The sequence below is a fragment of the Pyrus communis genome, chromosome 8 (genome assembly GCF_963583255.1).
Source record: "Pyrus communis chromosome 8, drPyrComm1.1, whole genome shotgun sequence".
NCBI classification, from domain to species: domain Eukaryota; kingdom Viridiplantae; phylum Streptophyta; class Magnoliopsida; order Rosales; family Rosaceae; genus Pyrus; species Pyrus communis.
Genome location: NC_084810.1, coordinates 14,354,945 through 14,370,215, shown reverse-complemented (window position 1 = coordinate 14,370,215; position 15,271 = coordinate 14,354,945). Strand labels below are relative to the sequence as shown.

The window sequence follows — 15,271 nt, the reverse complement described above, 5'->3', positions numbered from 1 at the left end:
GAAAGGAAAGGAAAGGGTCTCATTTGGGGAATGCAATGTGGGACGTGAGTATCATTAACTGAAATAAATATGGTTTTTTTTTTTTTTTTTTTTTGTTTACAGAGGGGAGAGAGAGAGAGAGAGAGAGAGAGAGAGAGAGAGAGAGAGAGTTGAGGATTTGGTGGGAAGTCATGACTCATGAGAGAGAGGAAGTAAAATACGGTAGGTTTTGGACGGCTTTAATTTTCTACGCGTAGGTTTTAATTAAGCGTCCACAATCCACATCGCCCCTTAGTTTGGCAGGCTCACTGTAGACTTTAGAAAGACTTGGAGAGTGAGGTTGGCTGGCGGCAGGTATTTGGCATTCGACAAGTTTGTAAACTGGGTATATTTTTGCTGGCCTCTCACTCTCGAGTGGGTATAAAAATCAAAAAACTGTGAAACCAAACCTAATCCAATTAAAAAATTATAAAAAATCGGGTTGACCAAAACCGTTCAAATTTGGACCGGAAGCGAACCAGTTTAAAACGGTTCCACTTCATTAATTTTTTTTTTCTTTAAATCTAATTCTTTAGCCCTTGTTTGACATAAGAGCAATGCTAGTGAGACCTAATTTATAGATAAAATTTTGAAAACTAAAAGACATGAAAGTTGATGATTGGTTTATTACTTAAGCGTCGATAAACATGTTCATTTCTGTTGGTGACACATCATTTGTTTGCATATTTTATCTTCAAATTGAGTGTGTCTAGCATTACCCTATATATAAATACTAAGCCCAAACTAAAAACCTATATATAAAATTCTCAAGTACAAAAGTCAAACTCTTGGTCATTACCTCACCTCATCCATTCAACTATAGTCCTTAGTTCACATTCCAATTTTTATCCCTCTCTCTTCTCTTCTTTTTCTCATTTATCTTTATGCATTATATGCACCTTAATTTTATATTAGGATGTACGCTTCGGTCTTAATCTAAAGCTTTCTATCTTTTGATTTATATTTATATGTAAACTTTCTATCTTCCGGTCACAAATATTGTAGATCTAGTAGTGGGAACTCAAATTTGCTTGAATTTGTGGTTAAAATGTGTTTGATATTGGAAGTAGATACATATATATATATATATAGGTATGTAGTTTGTTAAAATCACCATTGTTTTGTAAAGATTTGTGACAAGAAAAAACAACAAAAAAAAAAGGCTCTATAGGTGTGTAATATGTCTTACCTAATCCTTATTTACGTTGTTTTCTCTCTTTCGATAGTAATATCTTTTATCATTAATATATTATTGTTTTACAAAAACATCTTTGACGTCATAGATGAAAACCGGACAAAATGAACAAAAAATATGATGACATAGACACAAATTACGTTTCAAGTGAAGTATCATATGGGCGTGTTTGTTTAGCTTCATTAGATCTCACTAGACTGGACTAGACTAAAAGCTAGTGTAGGCCAGTATTTGTTTGCATGAGGGACTAAGTTTAATGAGACTAAATGGAATTCGCCTCGACTAAAACACCTGCTAGGTGGTCTTAACGAGACCCCTCGAGAAAGAGGGGACTGCTAAGACCCTCTTCTCCTTCACTTCGCCCTTACCCAGTCCCCGCTTCTCTCCTTCTCTTTGTATTTCCTCTCTCTGCTTGAAGCTTTAGATGTTCATGGTGGTTGCACTATCGTTGATCAGATGCGATGACCCAAATTCTTCCACCACCGACATCAGCCATGGGGGTTGGACAGGAGCAGCTTCGTTGCTCATGGTGACCCAGATTCTTTTGCTGACATCATTGTTGCTCAGAGATGGTGATCTGGGATTTTGAAATTAACAAGTTTTGGGAGCAAAGGGTCAGGTTGGAAACACAGTATAGGGAAATTTCGTGCAAAAGATTGGTGCAAGATTGAAAACTTTAGCATCGGGTGCAGTGAAGTTAAGTGATTTTTCTTGCACAACTATGATTTGCCCAGAAAATACAAGTACCAAATCTGAAGAAAATGGAAAAATTATTACAAAGGGAGGGATGGGAGAGGGGAAACTAGTATAGAAGTAAAATCGAAGAAAAAAATGGAGGGGAGGAAGATTGGTATAAAGAAAAGGAGGACAACAATGGGAGAAAGGGGAATGGGGAGGGAGAGGCAGAGAAAAAAAAAATGAAAGAAGAGATTGTAGAGGAAGATGATTCTAGAAAAAGGGAGAAGATCCTCTCCGGACCCAAACCCTCCGGATCCTCCTTCTTCTCTTTCTTTTTTGCAAGGCTTTTTAGCCAAAATAGTCCCTGAGATTTGCATAACTCCTCACTTTGCTCCCTGAGATTTCAAATCAATAGAAGTGGTCATTGAGATTGTCCACCATCCATCATTTTGGTCCTTCCATTAAAAACTCCGTTAAGTGTTCTGGAGCTCTTGGCCAGAAGTTTGGGCAATTTTTAAAGCTTCATAATTTAATCGTTTCTTAACCAAATTCGACCCATAATATATTAAAATGAAGATAGGAAAATGTAAAATAAGATTATACCTATTTGGAAGCCCAATGGTTGCTAGATAGTTTCAGAAAATAGCATCAAAGTTGACTGGTCTGAGAGAAAACTAGAAAACTCGCCGAAAACTGGGCAAATTTTAAATGTTCATAACTTCTTCAATACTTTACGAAATCAAGTGACTCAAAAGTAAAAATCATACTTCTCGATGAGAAGAAGAGAATGGTACCATTTTCAGCGGCTAACTCACCATGGTTTGGCTGTAAAACGGCTCGAAAGTGGCTGTCTTGGTCTCGAGTTAGCCACTTTTGAGCCATTTTCCGGCTAAACCACGGCGATTTAGCCGCTGAAAAAGGTACCATTCTCTTCTTCTCGTTGAGAAGTATTATTTTCTTTTTTGAATCACTTGATTTTGTTGCGTATTGAAAAAGTTATGAACGTTTAAAGTTTGCTCAGTTTCTGGCAAGTTTTCCAGTTTTCCCTCGAACCAATCAACTTTGAGGCTATTTTCCGATCATCTCCGGCAACCATTGGGCTTCCAAATAGGTATAATCTTATTCTACACTTTCCTATCTTCATTTTAATATATTATGGGTCGAATTTGGTTAAGAAACGATTGAGTTACGAAGCTTTGAAAATTGCTCAAACTTCCTGCCAAGAGCTCCGGGACACTTAACGGAGTTTTTAACGGAATGACCAAAATGATGGATGGTGGACAATCTCAGGTACCACTTCTATTGATTTGAAATCTCAGGGACCAAAGTGAGAAGTTATGCAAATCTCAAGGACCATTTTGGCTAAAAAGCCTTTTTGCAATTTTGCTTCTACTTCTTCTTCACTAACCCTTCTTCAACAATCCTTCTTCTTCAATTCTGCATCTTCAATTCTGCATCTTCTTCTTCACTTTTTTTTGTTTGTTTGTTTATAGATAAACTTCTACACGCTTAGTTTTATGCAAGCACGATCGTAGATGACTATTACGTTGACGTTGCCAATTACTAGCGCTGGGGAGGCACAACGCCAACTTCAGAGAAGCCCGACGCCGACTCCAGAAAAGCCACGACGTCGGCTCGACCTTTAAAGAAGAAGGATCCGCAAGATACGGAGGGTTTGGATTCGAAGAAGATCCTCTACCCCTAGAAAAATAGAAAAAAAGATAAAGGAATAATAAAATATTAATTGATATATTAAATTAACAATAAAATATTAATATTAATAGATTAAATAATATAATATTACAATCATGTTTCTTAGTTGGACATTGCACAAAAAACTTCACTAAATCAGTCCAGCTTACTCAATTTTAAACCAATTCAGCTTAATCCCTAAATCTAATCCAGTCTAAAATAATCTGGTACAATAAACGCACTCTATAAGTTTTAAAAGCATTTCAAGATATAAGCGTGACATTAAAAAGACAGTTACGTCTTCTCGCATATCCATTTCATATTATTTAGAACATAATGTCAAAACACCGATTTAACAAATTAAGCTTAGCATGAAAACAAAAACGTAAAACAATTAAAATATAATATTAGTGCCGGGAGAAAATATCGGCTCAAGTATGAAGAAGACTAATCTCCATCTCAGACTTATTTTCCTGATCAATAACATCAAGAAAAACCGGATCAACGGTCAAGTGACTATCCACGTGGATCTTAAACTTGTGGTCCCACCACAAAACCCTTGCCGCACCGACAATATCCACAGCGGCGTCCAGCACCATCTCCCGCCTCGCGGCGTCGGCAAGAAAGCTAGCGGCGTGGTGGGCCATCTGGAGGCCGTAGAGGCGAGCTGGGAGGAGGATCTTCTGGGAGGACTTGGCGGGCTGAGAGCCTGCCTCGACTTGGGCGGTACCGAGGAGGGAGCCCTTGTAGAAGATGGACATGGTGGTAGAGGAGTAGTGGATGGGGGCGATGTTGGGGTTGGTGACTTGGACGGTAAGGATGAGCTCGGCGTCGAGGAGTGGGAAGTTGAGCTTGAAGGAGGTCAACTTGATGGACATGACGTCGAAGGTGGGGTCCTTTGGTTTGGAAGATATTACAGCTGTTGCGGCGGCTACGGCGGTCGCCGCCCCGACGAGAGCTTTGTTCCAGCTCCATTCCACCTTCAAGTCCATTTTCTACTCGGTTTGCTCGGAGTTCAGACAGACAGAGCGGCGGGCAGCGGAGTTGAGATGAGTTAGGATTGGGTTTTGAGTTACGAACTCAAGTGTGTGGTCTTTAAATAGTGTCGTCCTGGAGTTCATTTTGGGAAAAGACGCTTGAGACAAAGTGCACAGTTTTGGGGAGGATAATGAGAACAAAATTTTAAATTAAAAGTTTTGTCTAGTTGTTTTTTATAATTAAATTATTACATGTGTATTAAAATGTTTATTTTATATTGATGACACATTATATAGTTAGTAAATTTAGTCAAAAAATTTGGTTTACTTAACATTACTCTTTGGTGAATGGATGTCCAAAGTAGTATCTTGTGCCAAGTGTCTGTGTGTCGCACCGAACTTTCAACCTTTCCATTTGCTTGTTTTGGAAAATTCTTCTAGTAGTATTTATTCACATGAAAAATGAATGGCTAAGAGTAAAAGGAAAAGATCTAAGTCATTTAGTATTACGTCTAATAGTATTTTTTAGCGAAAGAGTGGTTTTAGGTTCGATTCTCTCCAAAGACGACTTTGAATTATATTCAACGAGGCTTAGCTATTCTCTCACCCATTAGTGTAAATAATATTGCATGTATATAATATATAATCTAACGGCTAAAACAATCGATAACATTAAATATTACGTAGCATTCAAATCAGACCCATAATTTATTATTCTGTTTGAAAGAATTTTATTCAATCAAGCATTCCCAAAACCTTGGAGCGTGGACAATTGAAGGAGGAGTTAAAATTCTTCATTACTCCTAGCTAGCGTATTATTTATTTATTCACTCTTTCTAGCTAGGATTTATTCTCTCTTAGTTATTCTTCATTAATCAGGTTTGGAAGTTTTCCCTTAATTTTTTCATTTGCCATTGTTCAAATTGAACTTCCAAACCTGATTAATGCAGTTTTCCCTTAATTTTTTCATTTCCCTTAGTTTTCTCTTAGCGTATTATTTATTTATAACTTAATATAACTTCAATTGTACGAGCCATTATTAGTTATAGTCTAATTTTGTTTAATTTTTGAGTTAGGTCCCGTAATTTATTGTCCACACCAGATTATTTGTATTCTTTTGCCACATTTACCCTTAAAAATTGATTAATCAAGTAATTACTGTTTTTTTTTAATTTGTGACTAAAGTTAATCTTATCCTTAATTATAGGATTATTTTTAGGGATTTAAATCTCATTTTTTCTTCTCCTTCCACAAACCATTCATTTTTCTTTTCTTGTTTCAATTCTCTTTCCTTGTTTCTTCCTCACAATATCTTTCTCTTCCTGCATTATTCTGCCCAGTAATCTTCTTCCATAATATTCATCTTCTGCCCCTCCTCCTTCCATAAAGATGATCAATATATATTTGATTGGATTAAAAAAAGGGATTTCACTAGTCAATCTTATGTTTTGGGGTTCCACAAAATCACTTCTTTTTTCTTCCACGAATTGCATACTCTTTATGATTCTCGTTTATGCATATATAATTGCAGGCTCTCATGATTGATTTCTTCTTCAGTTTTTTGGTATATATTAAGTGGAATAAATCTACTTTATAGGTATAAAGTATCTGTCTTCCTAAAGAGTAGGTATACATAAAATTGAATGTATCTGGGAAATAAAATCCTAAATGCCCCACCAAAGGAATAAACCCTCCATCCCCAGCACTCATAGTCACCAAACTGCTGCTCCACTTTGATCTACGCCTTCCACCAATTCAGGATTATATATATAGATGGAGAAGAACACAAGTATATGCTTATGAGCGTTTGGCTTTGTTCACAAAACGTTCCTTGTTCATTCAATATTGTGTTGAATGAAAAAGCCAAATGCTCATAAGCATATACTTGTGTTCTTCTCCATCTATATATTTAATCCTGATCAAGATAAGCTAAAGCTGTAACTTTCATGGTTTCCTACTGTAACTACAAGGAAACATCGTAATGCTCGACAAAGTTAACATGAGATAAATTAATATTGTAAACTACAACTACAGCAAGGCCTGTAGCAACAAATTAATAAATTTGAATGCTGTGCCTTCTCTTTAGAATTGACACAACCATCACCCTTTATATAGTCCCTAGAAGCACAAATATCTCATCCAACTCAAATTTAGTTAATCAGGTTTCAACAATGGCGTCTAGAACTTCCAGCCTCAAATTCCTCTCGCTATTAATTTTTTTATTTGCCATTGTTCAAATGGCAATGGCTGGAGACCCGGACATTCTTACAGACTTTATAGTGCCTCCAAATGCAAATGGTGTAAGAATCCTTATTGGACTCAACTAGTTGTGACAAAGATGAGTCAGCATGTTTGAGTTATAAATCAGTATGAGTTTTGTATGCGTGCAAAATCATTCCCTACAATTGAGGAGTTACATCGACAGTGTTTCAAACTGAAGCACGTACATGACATCACTCATCCATGATTGGAACTGAAAGCAATGGAGTCTGTAACTATTGACAGTATGGACAGTACAATATGGACAGTATGGAAGGGAATATTGCACGTGAAAAGGAATGTTGTATATTCCTTGACAGCTAGACACCACATGGTTTGCTGCTTATTTTTCTCTAGTTGCTGCATCATGGACAGCAAGCACAACACCCTGTATTGCATTTGTTTATTGCATGCGTATGTGTGCATGCGTGTATGTAAAATGTGTATAAACCATGCTGCCGTTGCAGCAGTTTGATAAGAAAACAACAACAAGTTGAAACCAAAACTTCAAGATGGTATCAGAGCAGGAACCATAGGGTCCTGCCTCTGTTGTTTATCCTTCTAGCTTGTTCTTCTTCCTCTGTTCATCATTTGTTGTGATGGCAGAAGATATCTCATTTAGTTCTGAGGCTACAAGTTCCTCAACCCTAACACCAGCCAACATGATACACGGGGAAAGTAACCCACGACTGTGCTCCGTGTTGTTGAACGAGTTCAACTACTTGCCATGGTCACGAGTTATATCTCTTGCTCTAGGAGGAAGATCGAAACTAGGGTACGTAAATGGAACCATCAAGCCTCCAGATTCTTCCTCAGCTACCTTTGATGCATGGCACTCAAATGACCAGCTTGTTATGTCCTGGATACTTAACTCGATGGAGCCCAAGTTGTCCGAGATCTTCAGCTACTCAGATTCTTCACACATCTTATGGGAATCGATCAAGGAAATGTACGGCAGTCAACACAATGCTGCCCGTGTGTTTGAACTGAAGAAAAGCCTCACTGGACTTAAGCAAGGTAATCAAACTTTCATTCAGCATCTTGGAAGCATGAAATCTATGTGGAATGAACTTGATCTATACCGTCCACACACCACTGAATCCGCTGCACTCTTGAAAAGGGCTGATGAAGATAAAGTGTTCCAACTATTGGCAAGCTTGGGAGTTGAGTATGAAGACTTGCGTAGCCACTTACTAATGACTCCTGAGCTACCATCGTTCGTCAACGTGTGTCATGCAGTCCAAAAAGAGGAAACTCGAAGGAAAGTAATGCATGTTGAGCCCCGGTCTAGCCCAGAAGCTAGGGCTTTCACCAGTAACCACAACTTCACTAGTGAAAGGCTTTTTAATGGAAAGAAAGCTGACTGGAAATGCACATACTGCAACACCAAGGGGCACGTACGGGAAAAATGCTGGATTTTACACCCTGAGTTAAAACCTAAGTTTAACAAGGAAGGAAAAATGATCAGGGGTGGGAAAGGGTTTGCGCCTAAAGCCTTCCAATCTAAAGAGATGTCAAACTTCACTTCAAGCCCTATCTCCCTGATCAATGAGTTTGCCGCCTTTCTCCAAAAGAAGAGTGATATCGCTGAGGGTAACAATGTCACCACGGAAAATTCCACAGAAATGCTTGGAAAATTTGCTGGTTTTTTGGCAAATTCAAACACCACTACATCCGGCAATATCCCAGGTATCATTTGTGCACTTTCCACGGCTCTCAATCTCACACACGATTTTTGGATTGTAGACTCAGGTGCCACTGACCATATAACCAACAACCAAGCTTGTCTACATGAGTTTCAAAAATTACCTAATCCTACTCATGTGTCTGTAGCGAATGGGAAAGGGGAACCAGTCCTAGGAAAAGGAAAAATTAAATTGATGGGGAGTGATGTAGAGTCTACGGCACTATATGTACCCTTATTTCCATTTCAGCTTCTGTCCATAGGAAAAATCACACATACTTTGAACTGTCTTGCTATTTTTTCTCCTCACACAGTTGTGTTTCAGGATCGAGTCACTCAGAAGAAGATTGGTGAGGGTTTTTTCTTAAATGGTCTGTACTACATCTCAAAGGAGTTCAATCAAATTAAGGAACCCATTGCCACCCTAAGCCATGTCCAGAAGCATCAACTTTGGCACCAACGCCTCGCTCATCCCTCCGAACCAGTAATGTCTAAATTATTTCCAAATTATTGTACCAACACACATGAGTGTGAGATCTGTCAAATGTCAAAAGCCACTAGGCTACCTTTTGTACCCTCTAAATCTAGAACCAGTAAACTCTTTGAAGTTGTACACTCAGATATTTGGGGACCTTCCCGTGTTGAGTCATTTGATGGGTACAAGTATTTTGTTACATTCATAGATGACTACTCTAGGGTTACCTGGTTATATCTCTTAAAGTCTAAAAGTGAATTTTTTATAGCTTTTCAAGACTTTCATAAGCTAATAACCAACCAATTCTCCTAAAAAATATATACCTTACGGTCAGATAATGGCACCGAGTATACCTCCAATAATCTGTCAAACTACTTGAGTAGTCATGGTATCTTGCATCAAACTAGTTGTGTGGGTACACCACAACAAAATGGTGTTGCCGAACGCAAGAATAGGGATTTATTGGAGAAAACTAGGTCTCTTATGTTTCAGATGCAAGTTCCCAAGAGATTCTGGTCCCAAGCACTCCTCACTGCAGCCTATATCATTAACAGACTTCCCACTCGTGTCCTGAATTCCAAATCACCTTTTGAAGTTATGAAGGGAAGAACTGCTGATTTAACTCATTTCAGGATTTTTGGATGCACTTGTTATGTTCACGTTCAAGCAAATCATCGTGATAAACTCGAACCTCGAGCTATCAAGTGTGTGTTTATGGGGTACTCGAGTTCTCAAAAGGGATACAAATGTTATAACCCACACACTGGGAAGATGGTTGTCTCTAGGGATGTACGGTTTGATGAACTCGTTCCTTTCTTCAACAATCACTCCCCGAATAGTTCTCAGGGGGAGAGTCTAATGGATATTTTTCCACTACCAACTCTTGCTGAAATCCATACAGACACCCCCCCATACCACCCTATAAGTGATTCCCTAGTTGATGAGATGGTCAGTGAAGATATACCTCGTGCCCCAGCACCAGTTGTTGCCACACAACCAATTGTAGCAGCACCAAAAATGAACCCAACTCGCGATCGCAATCCTCCTCTACGGCTACAAGAGTACATCACTTACAGTGCAAGGCATCCCATTTCTGAAGCTCTTACTTATCACAAACTGTCAGCATCTCATGCATCCTTCCTAAGTCAGGTGACAAATAATGTTGAGCCAAAAAACTTTCAAGAAGCAGTATGTATGCCCGTGTGGAGAGAAGCCATGCATAATGAGCTCAAAGCACTGAACGAAAATCAAACCTGGAGTGTGGTAGACCTTCCCAAAGGGAAGAAAGCCGTAGGGAGTAAATGGATTTACAAGACCAAATTCAATTCCAATGGTACCATTGAAAGACACAAGGCACGATTGGTTGCACGGGGGTTCACTCAAACCTACGGTATTGATTACAAGGAGACTTTTGCTCCCGTCGCCAAAATGAACACAGTAAGGGTGTTGTTATCAGTAGCAGTCAACCACGACTGGCCCTTGTTTCAAATGGATGTTAAAAACGCATTTCTTCACGGTGAGCTTCAAGAAGAGGTGTACATGAAGCTACCTCCAGGACACCCTCAAGAACAAGAACCTACCAAAGTCTGCAAGCTTCATAAAGCTATATATGGACTTAAACAGTCTCCTCGAGCTTGGTACGCCAAACTGAGCTCCGTTCTTAAAGTGGCAGGGTTCAAAAGGAGTCATGCTGACTCCTCTCTCTTTGTTCGAAGTGGTGTCCAAGGGAAGCTCATAGTTCTTATATATGTTGACGACCTTATCATCACGGGGGACAACATGGATGAACTCGAGGCTCTTAAAAGGTCGCTTCACCAACAGTTTGCCATTAAAGACTTGGGAACCTTGAAATATTTTCTGGGAATTGAGATGGCTACCTCTTCCAAGGGTTTATTCTTGAATCAAAGGAGGTATGTTCTTGACCTTCTTAAAGAAGCACATATGGTCAACTGCAAACCTGCTTGCACCCCACTTGCTAGCAAACTTCAATTGGATGCTCCAGGTAAACCCCTATCAAATCCTAATGTGTATCAACGCATGGTTGGGAAACTCATTTACCTCACTATCACAAGGCCTGATATTGCTTACTCTGTTAGCCTTATCAGTCAGTTTATGCATTCTCCTACATTGGTTCATTGGGAAATTGTCAAGAGAATACTCCGATACCTCAAGGGTTCGATCGGCAGAGGCATACTCATGCAGAAAAATGAGTCTAATATCATTCTGGCCTATACCGATGCTGACTGGGCTGGTAATTCCCTTGATCGAAAATCCACCACAGGTTTTTGTACCTTTGTAGGTGGAAACCTTGTCACCTGGAAAAGTAAAAAACAAACAGTGGTTGCACGGTCCAGTGCTGAAGCTGAATATCGGGCCATGGCAGCAACAGCTTCTGAACTCATCTGGTTGAAGAGTCTCCTTCTTGATCTTGGCTTCACCAGCAAGGAACCCATGTCCTTATTCTGTGACAACCAGGCTGCAATGCATATTGCATCCAATCCTGTCTTCCATGAACGGACTAAACACATTGAAGTTGACTGCCACTTCATCAGCACTCAAGTTCAATCCAAAGTCATCGAAACTGTGTACACTAGAAGTCATGATCAACTTGCGGACCTTTTCACGAAAGCTCTCGATTTTACACAGTTTCAACGGTTATTGTTCAAGCTTGGATCAATCAACCCTCTTGATCCAGCTTGAGGGGGAGTATTGACAGTATGGACAGTACAGTATGGACAGTATGGAAGGGAATATTGCACGTGAAAAGGAATGTTGTATATTCCTTGACAGCTAGACACCACATGGTTTGCTGCTTATTTTTCTCTAGTTGCTGCATCATGGACAGCAAGCACAACACCCTGTATTGCATTTGTTTATTGCATGCGTATGTGTGCATGCGTGTATGTAAAATGTGTATAAACCATGCTGCCGTTGCAGCAGTTTGATAAGAAAACAACAAGTTGAAACCAAAACTTCAAGAGTAACCAACTCCCATGGTAGATGGAAGTTGTGTATACCTTACTCTATAAATTGGATACCCTGGTCACAGAGGATAACACTCTTTGCTTCGGGACTATCACCATAAGAGTATACAGGTCTCCCAATGAGTAGGAGAATCATCTTGAATCACTACCATGTCTACTGCAAGTTGGAAACTAAGATGTAATTATCGAACTGGTGTTCTAGGCTTTCCTGTTAGTCTAAAGTATATATGTATACATTCCAACAAATGGAACAGTAAATGGAAACTTCTTTACATACACCGGCTTTTGTGCCCTTTCTGGAGGAGACCCTCACAGACCCTCCCACAGCCTTCAAGGCTATGAAGGCATCCTTGGCTGAATTCCCTGCTCTTAATGAGCCGAGTGTTTCGTATGCCGTCCTTCAGTTTCTAAATAGAACTACCAACCCACCACACGCTCATTCTTACTCTGCTGAGCTACTTTTCCTCGTTGGTGGTACCCTTGAAGTTGGTTTCGTTGACACCAAAAACAACCTCTTTACGCAAACGCTTCAGGCAGGTGATCTTTTTGTGTTTCCCAAGGGACTTGCGCACTCCCAGTACAATGCTGATGCAGAAAACCCAGCCACAACAATTTTTATTTGGAAGTGCAAATGCAGGAACTGTATCAATCCCCTCCACCTTGTTCACCACGGGCATCGACGACAATGTGTTGGCTATCTCCTTCAAGACTGATGTTGGCATAATTCAAAAACTCAAGGCTGGTCTTGCTCCCAAGCCATAAAGATAGTCCCATAATCATAGAATTGATGGCCAGTATTACATACTTTGTTGAATAATTACCAATAATGTGTTCAAAGGGTGTGCCATCAACCTGTATTACATTGTTTGCCATGATTAATTTATTCTCAACTATATGAGAACATTTCCTTGATTATTTGTGGTGGATTAATATTTTTGTTTTGTATTAAATTAATATTTTGATTTTACAATTCAATATAAAAGTTTGAAAAAAAAAAAAAAAGGCGCATGTCTGATTCATAAAACTTAAGAGTTGTAGTTAGAACAGTTATGGACAAATTGAGTAAACAAGAAGGGTTGTTTGATGTGGGGTGTATGTGGAGGGTTTGGGGTGTATGCGGAGGGTGTGAGGCGTATGTATAGTGTGGAGTGTGAGGGTAGTAAGGCAAAATATGTCAGGTGTCTTAAGATAAGATTTAACTCGAAAAGTAGATGTGGGGTGAATTTAGTATGTGATGTCTATTCAACAATATGTGGAGTATCAATAAAATAGCCAAAACATAAAAGCAATAAGCTGTATAAATTATGAACTAAAATTGTGCCTGCTTGATAATCAATTTTTAAACCCTCCCATCACCTCCCCCTTTACCAATGTTAATTGTTATATCATTAATGTCTTGTAGAGTATAGATGTAAGTTATTAAGTGAAAGTTTTGAAATTATCCATTTTCATAAGCGTGCTATTCATATACTTTTTTTACTTCCCACACACCCTTGTTAATTTTTGTTCATTGATCTTCTTCAATTCATTCAATTTGACGGCAGAAGATTGAGACAGAAGTGAGAGAGGTAAAAATGGATGTGTGGATAGTACCATCCTTTTCATAATTCACTTGTGCGATCCATACCTTCATATTTAATAATGTTAGATTATGAATTAACGACGACCAAGTGAATAATCCTAATTGAAGTTAGTTTTATACACTTATTAGACAGTCAACAAAATCATTCCGGGCAGTGAATAATAATTCATATTAGTTGAAAAGATAGATTTGTTTTACTCAATTTTAGTTTCATCTAGTTTGCCTTGATTCCACCGTGTTGTTTTTCTATTTCTCTTGCCCTGCAATTTTCACTTATCTTTTCTCTAGCACTAGCAGTCAAGCAATTTCTGCCATGCAATCTTTATGAAAATCGACCAACAAAACAATTAGAAAAACTTCTTGGATGCTCCGGAGAGCCTGCTACTCCGGGTGTTAACCATCACGATTCATAGGACTAACACCATTCTAAAACTGTGGAGTAAAGGAGGTGTTAGCACACATTGCAGCTGGAATGGACTTGTTGCCATAGGATGGATTCAAACAGTGTGGACAATCCACAACTTCATGATCAAACTGGCGACATATCTGGCAAGAGAGGCGACGACCAGAATTGTAACCAGAATTATAGCCAGAGCGTCCTCCTAGATTGAATCGTTGATTATGCTGGCAATTGAAGTTTTGGCGCTGATTGTTGGATCGATAATTGGAGTGATTACGACCTTGTGAACCCCTAGAATTTGAGGAATAACGATCTTGATTGCGACCTTGGGAGGAGTTGAAATTTGAGGAAATCTGAGCAACAAAGGCCTAGAATTAAGGCTTACGTCGGGAATAGGTAGTAAACCAGAAGCAGATGATCTAATTGATGAATTATAGGCTTGAAATGTTGAAGAGGATGACAACTTCTTCCTGTTAGCCAACTGAAGTTGCTTGATGAGAAGGAGACCATGAAGCTCATTAATTGTAGTAGATCCAAAGTGAAATTGAATCGCATCCACAAACAATTCATATTCTGGCAGAAGTCCATGAAGTGTGACTGAGATTAATTCAGAATCCTCAATTGGAGCACCTACGCTAACAAGAGCGTCAGCAATTTCTTCAATTTGTTGAATATAAACAGCAGCGGTGGAGTCACCTTTTGTAATTTGACGGAGACGCCATCAGAGTTCATGAATGTGCAATTGAGACGCCACTGCAAAGTGTGATTCAAGTTTTGACCAAAGTTCACAAGAAGAATTTACACCGACGGTGTAAGGAATCAAGGAATTAAAGAGAGTAGAATTAATCCAAATCAAAATGTTTTGATCATTCTCAAACCAGACTACATACTCAGGATTAAGTGTAGCGGTGCGATTTCCAGCAGAATCACAGAGAATTTTTGGGCGGAGCCGCCATTGAGCCATCAACAATTCCGATGAGATTATATCATTGAAAAATTGAAGTGAAAAGAGCACTCCAAGTAAGATGGGAGAAGAATCTTGGACCGCTCCATTACTTCTTAGGTATGGAAGTTCATCGTACTGCCGCAGGTCTTTATCTTACTCAAACCAAGTATATCACTGATCTCTTTAAACGTACCATTATGCTGGAATGCAAGCCCATTTTGACCCTAGCTATTAGTGGCCAATGCCTAAGTTTATCAGATGGCGAACCATTGTCTGATATCACTAAGTTTCGAAGTATTGTGAGGGCCTTGCAGTATCTTCTCTTCCCTTATCCAGATATTGCCTTTACCGTTAACCAGGTTTGCCAGTTTATGCATAAGC

The 15,271-nt window shown here is 39.1% G+C and overlaps 1 protein-coding gene and 1 pseudogene across 1 annotated transcript; one reads left to right on the top strand and one right to left on the bottom strand.

Annotated features, from left to right (window-relative positions):
* Positions 1-3,859: 3,859 nt before the first annotated feature.
* On the bottom strand, positions 3,860-4,714 carry LOC137743737 (uncharacterized). The gene has a single exon (XM_068483683.1). It carries the CDS (start codon positions 4,573-4,575, stop codon positions 4,015-4,017), a length of 561 nt encoding a protein of 186 aa, XP_068339784.1. The 5' UTR covers positions 4,576-4,714; the 3' UTR covers positions 3,860-4,014.
* Positions 4,715-6,634: 1,920 nt separating this feature from the next.
* On the top strand, positions 6,635-12,724 carry LOC137743893 (germin-like protein 9-3; annotated as a pseudogene).
* The last annotated feature ends 2,547 nt before the right edge of the window (positions 12,725-15,271 follow it).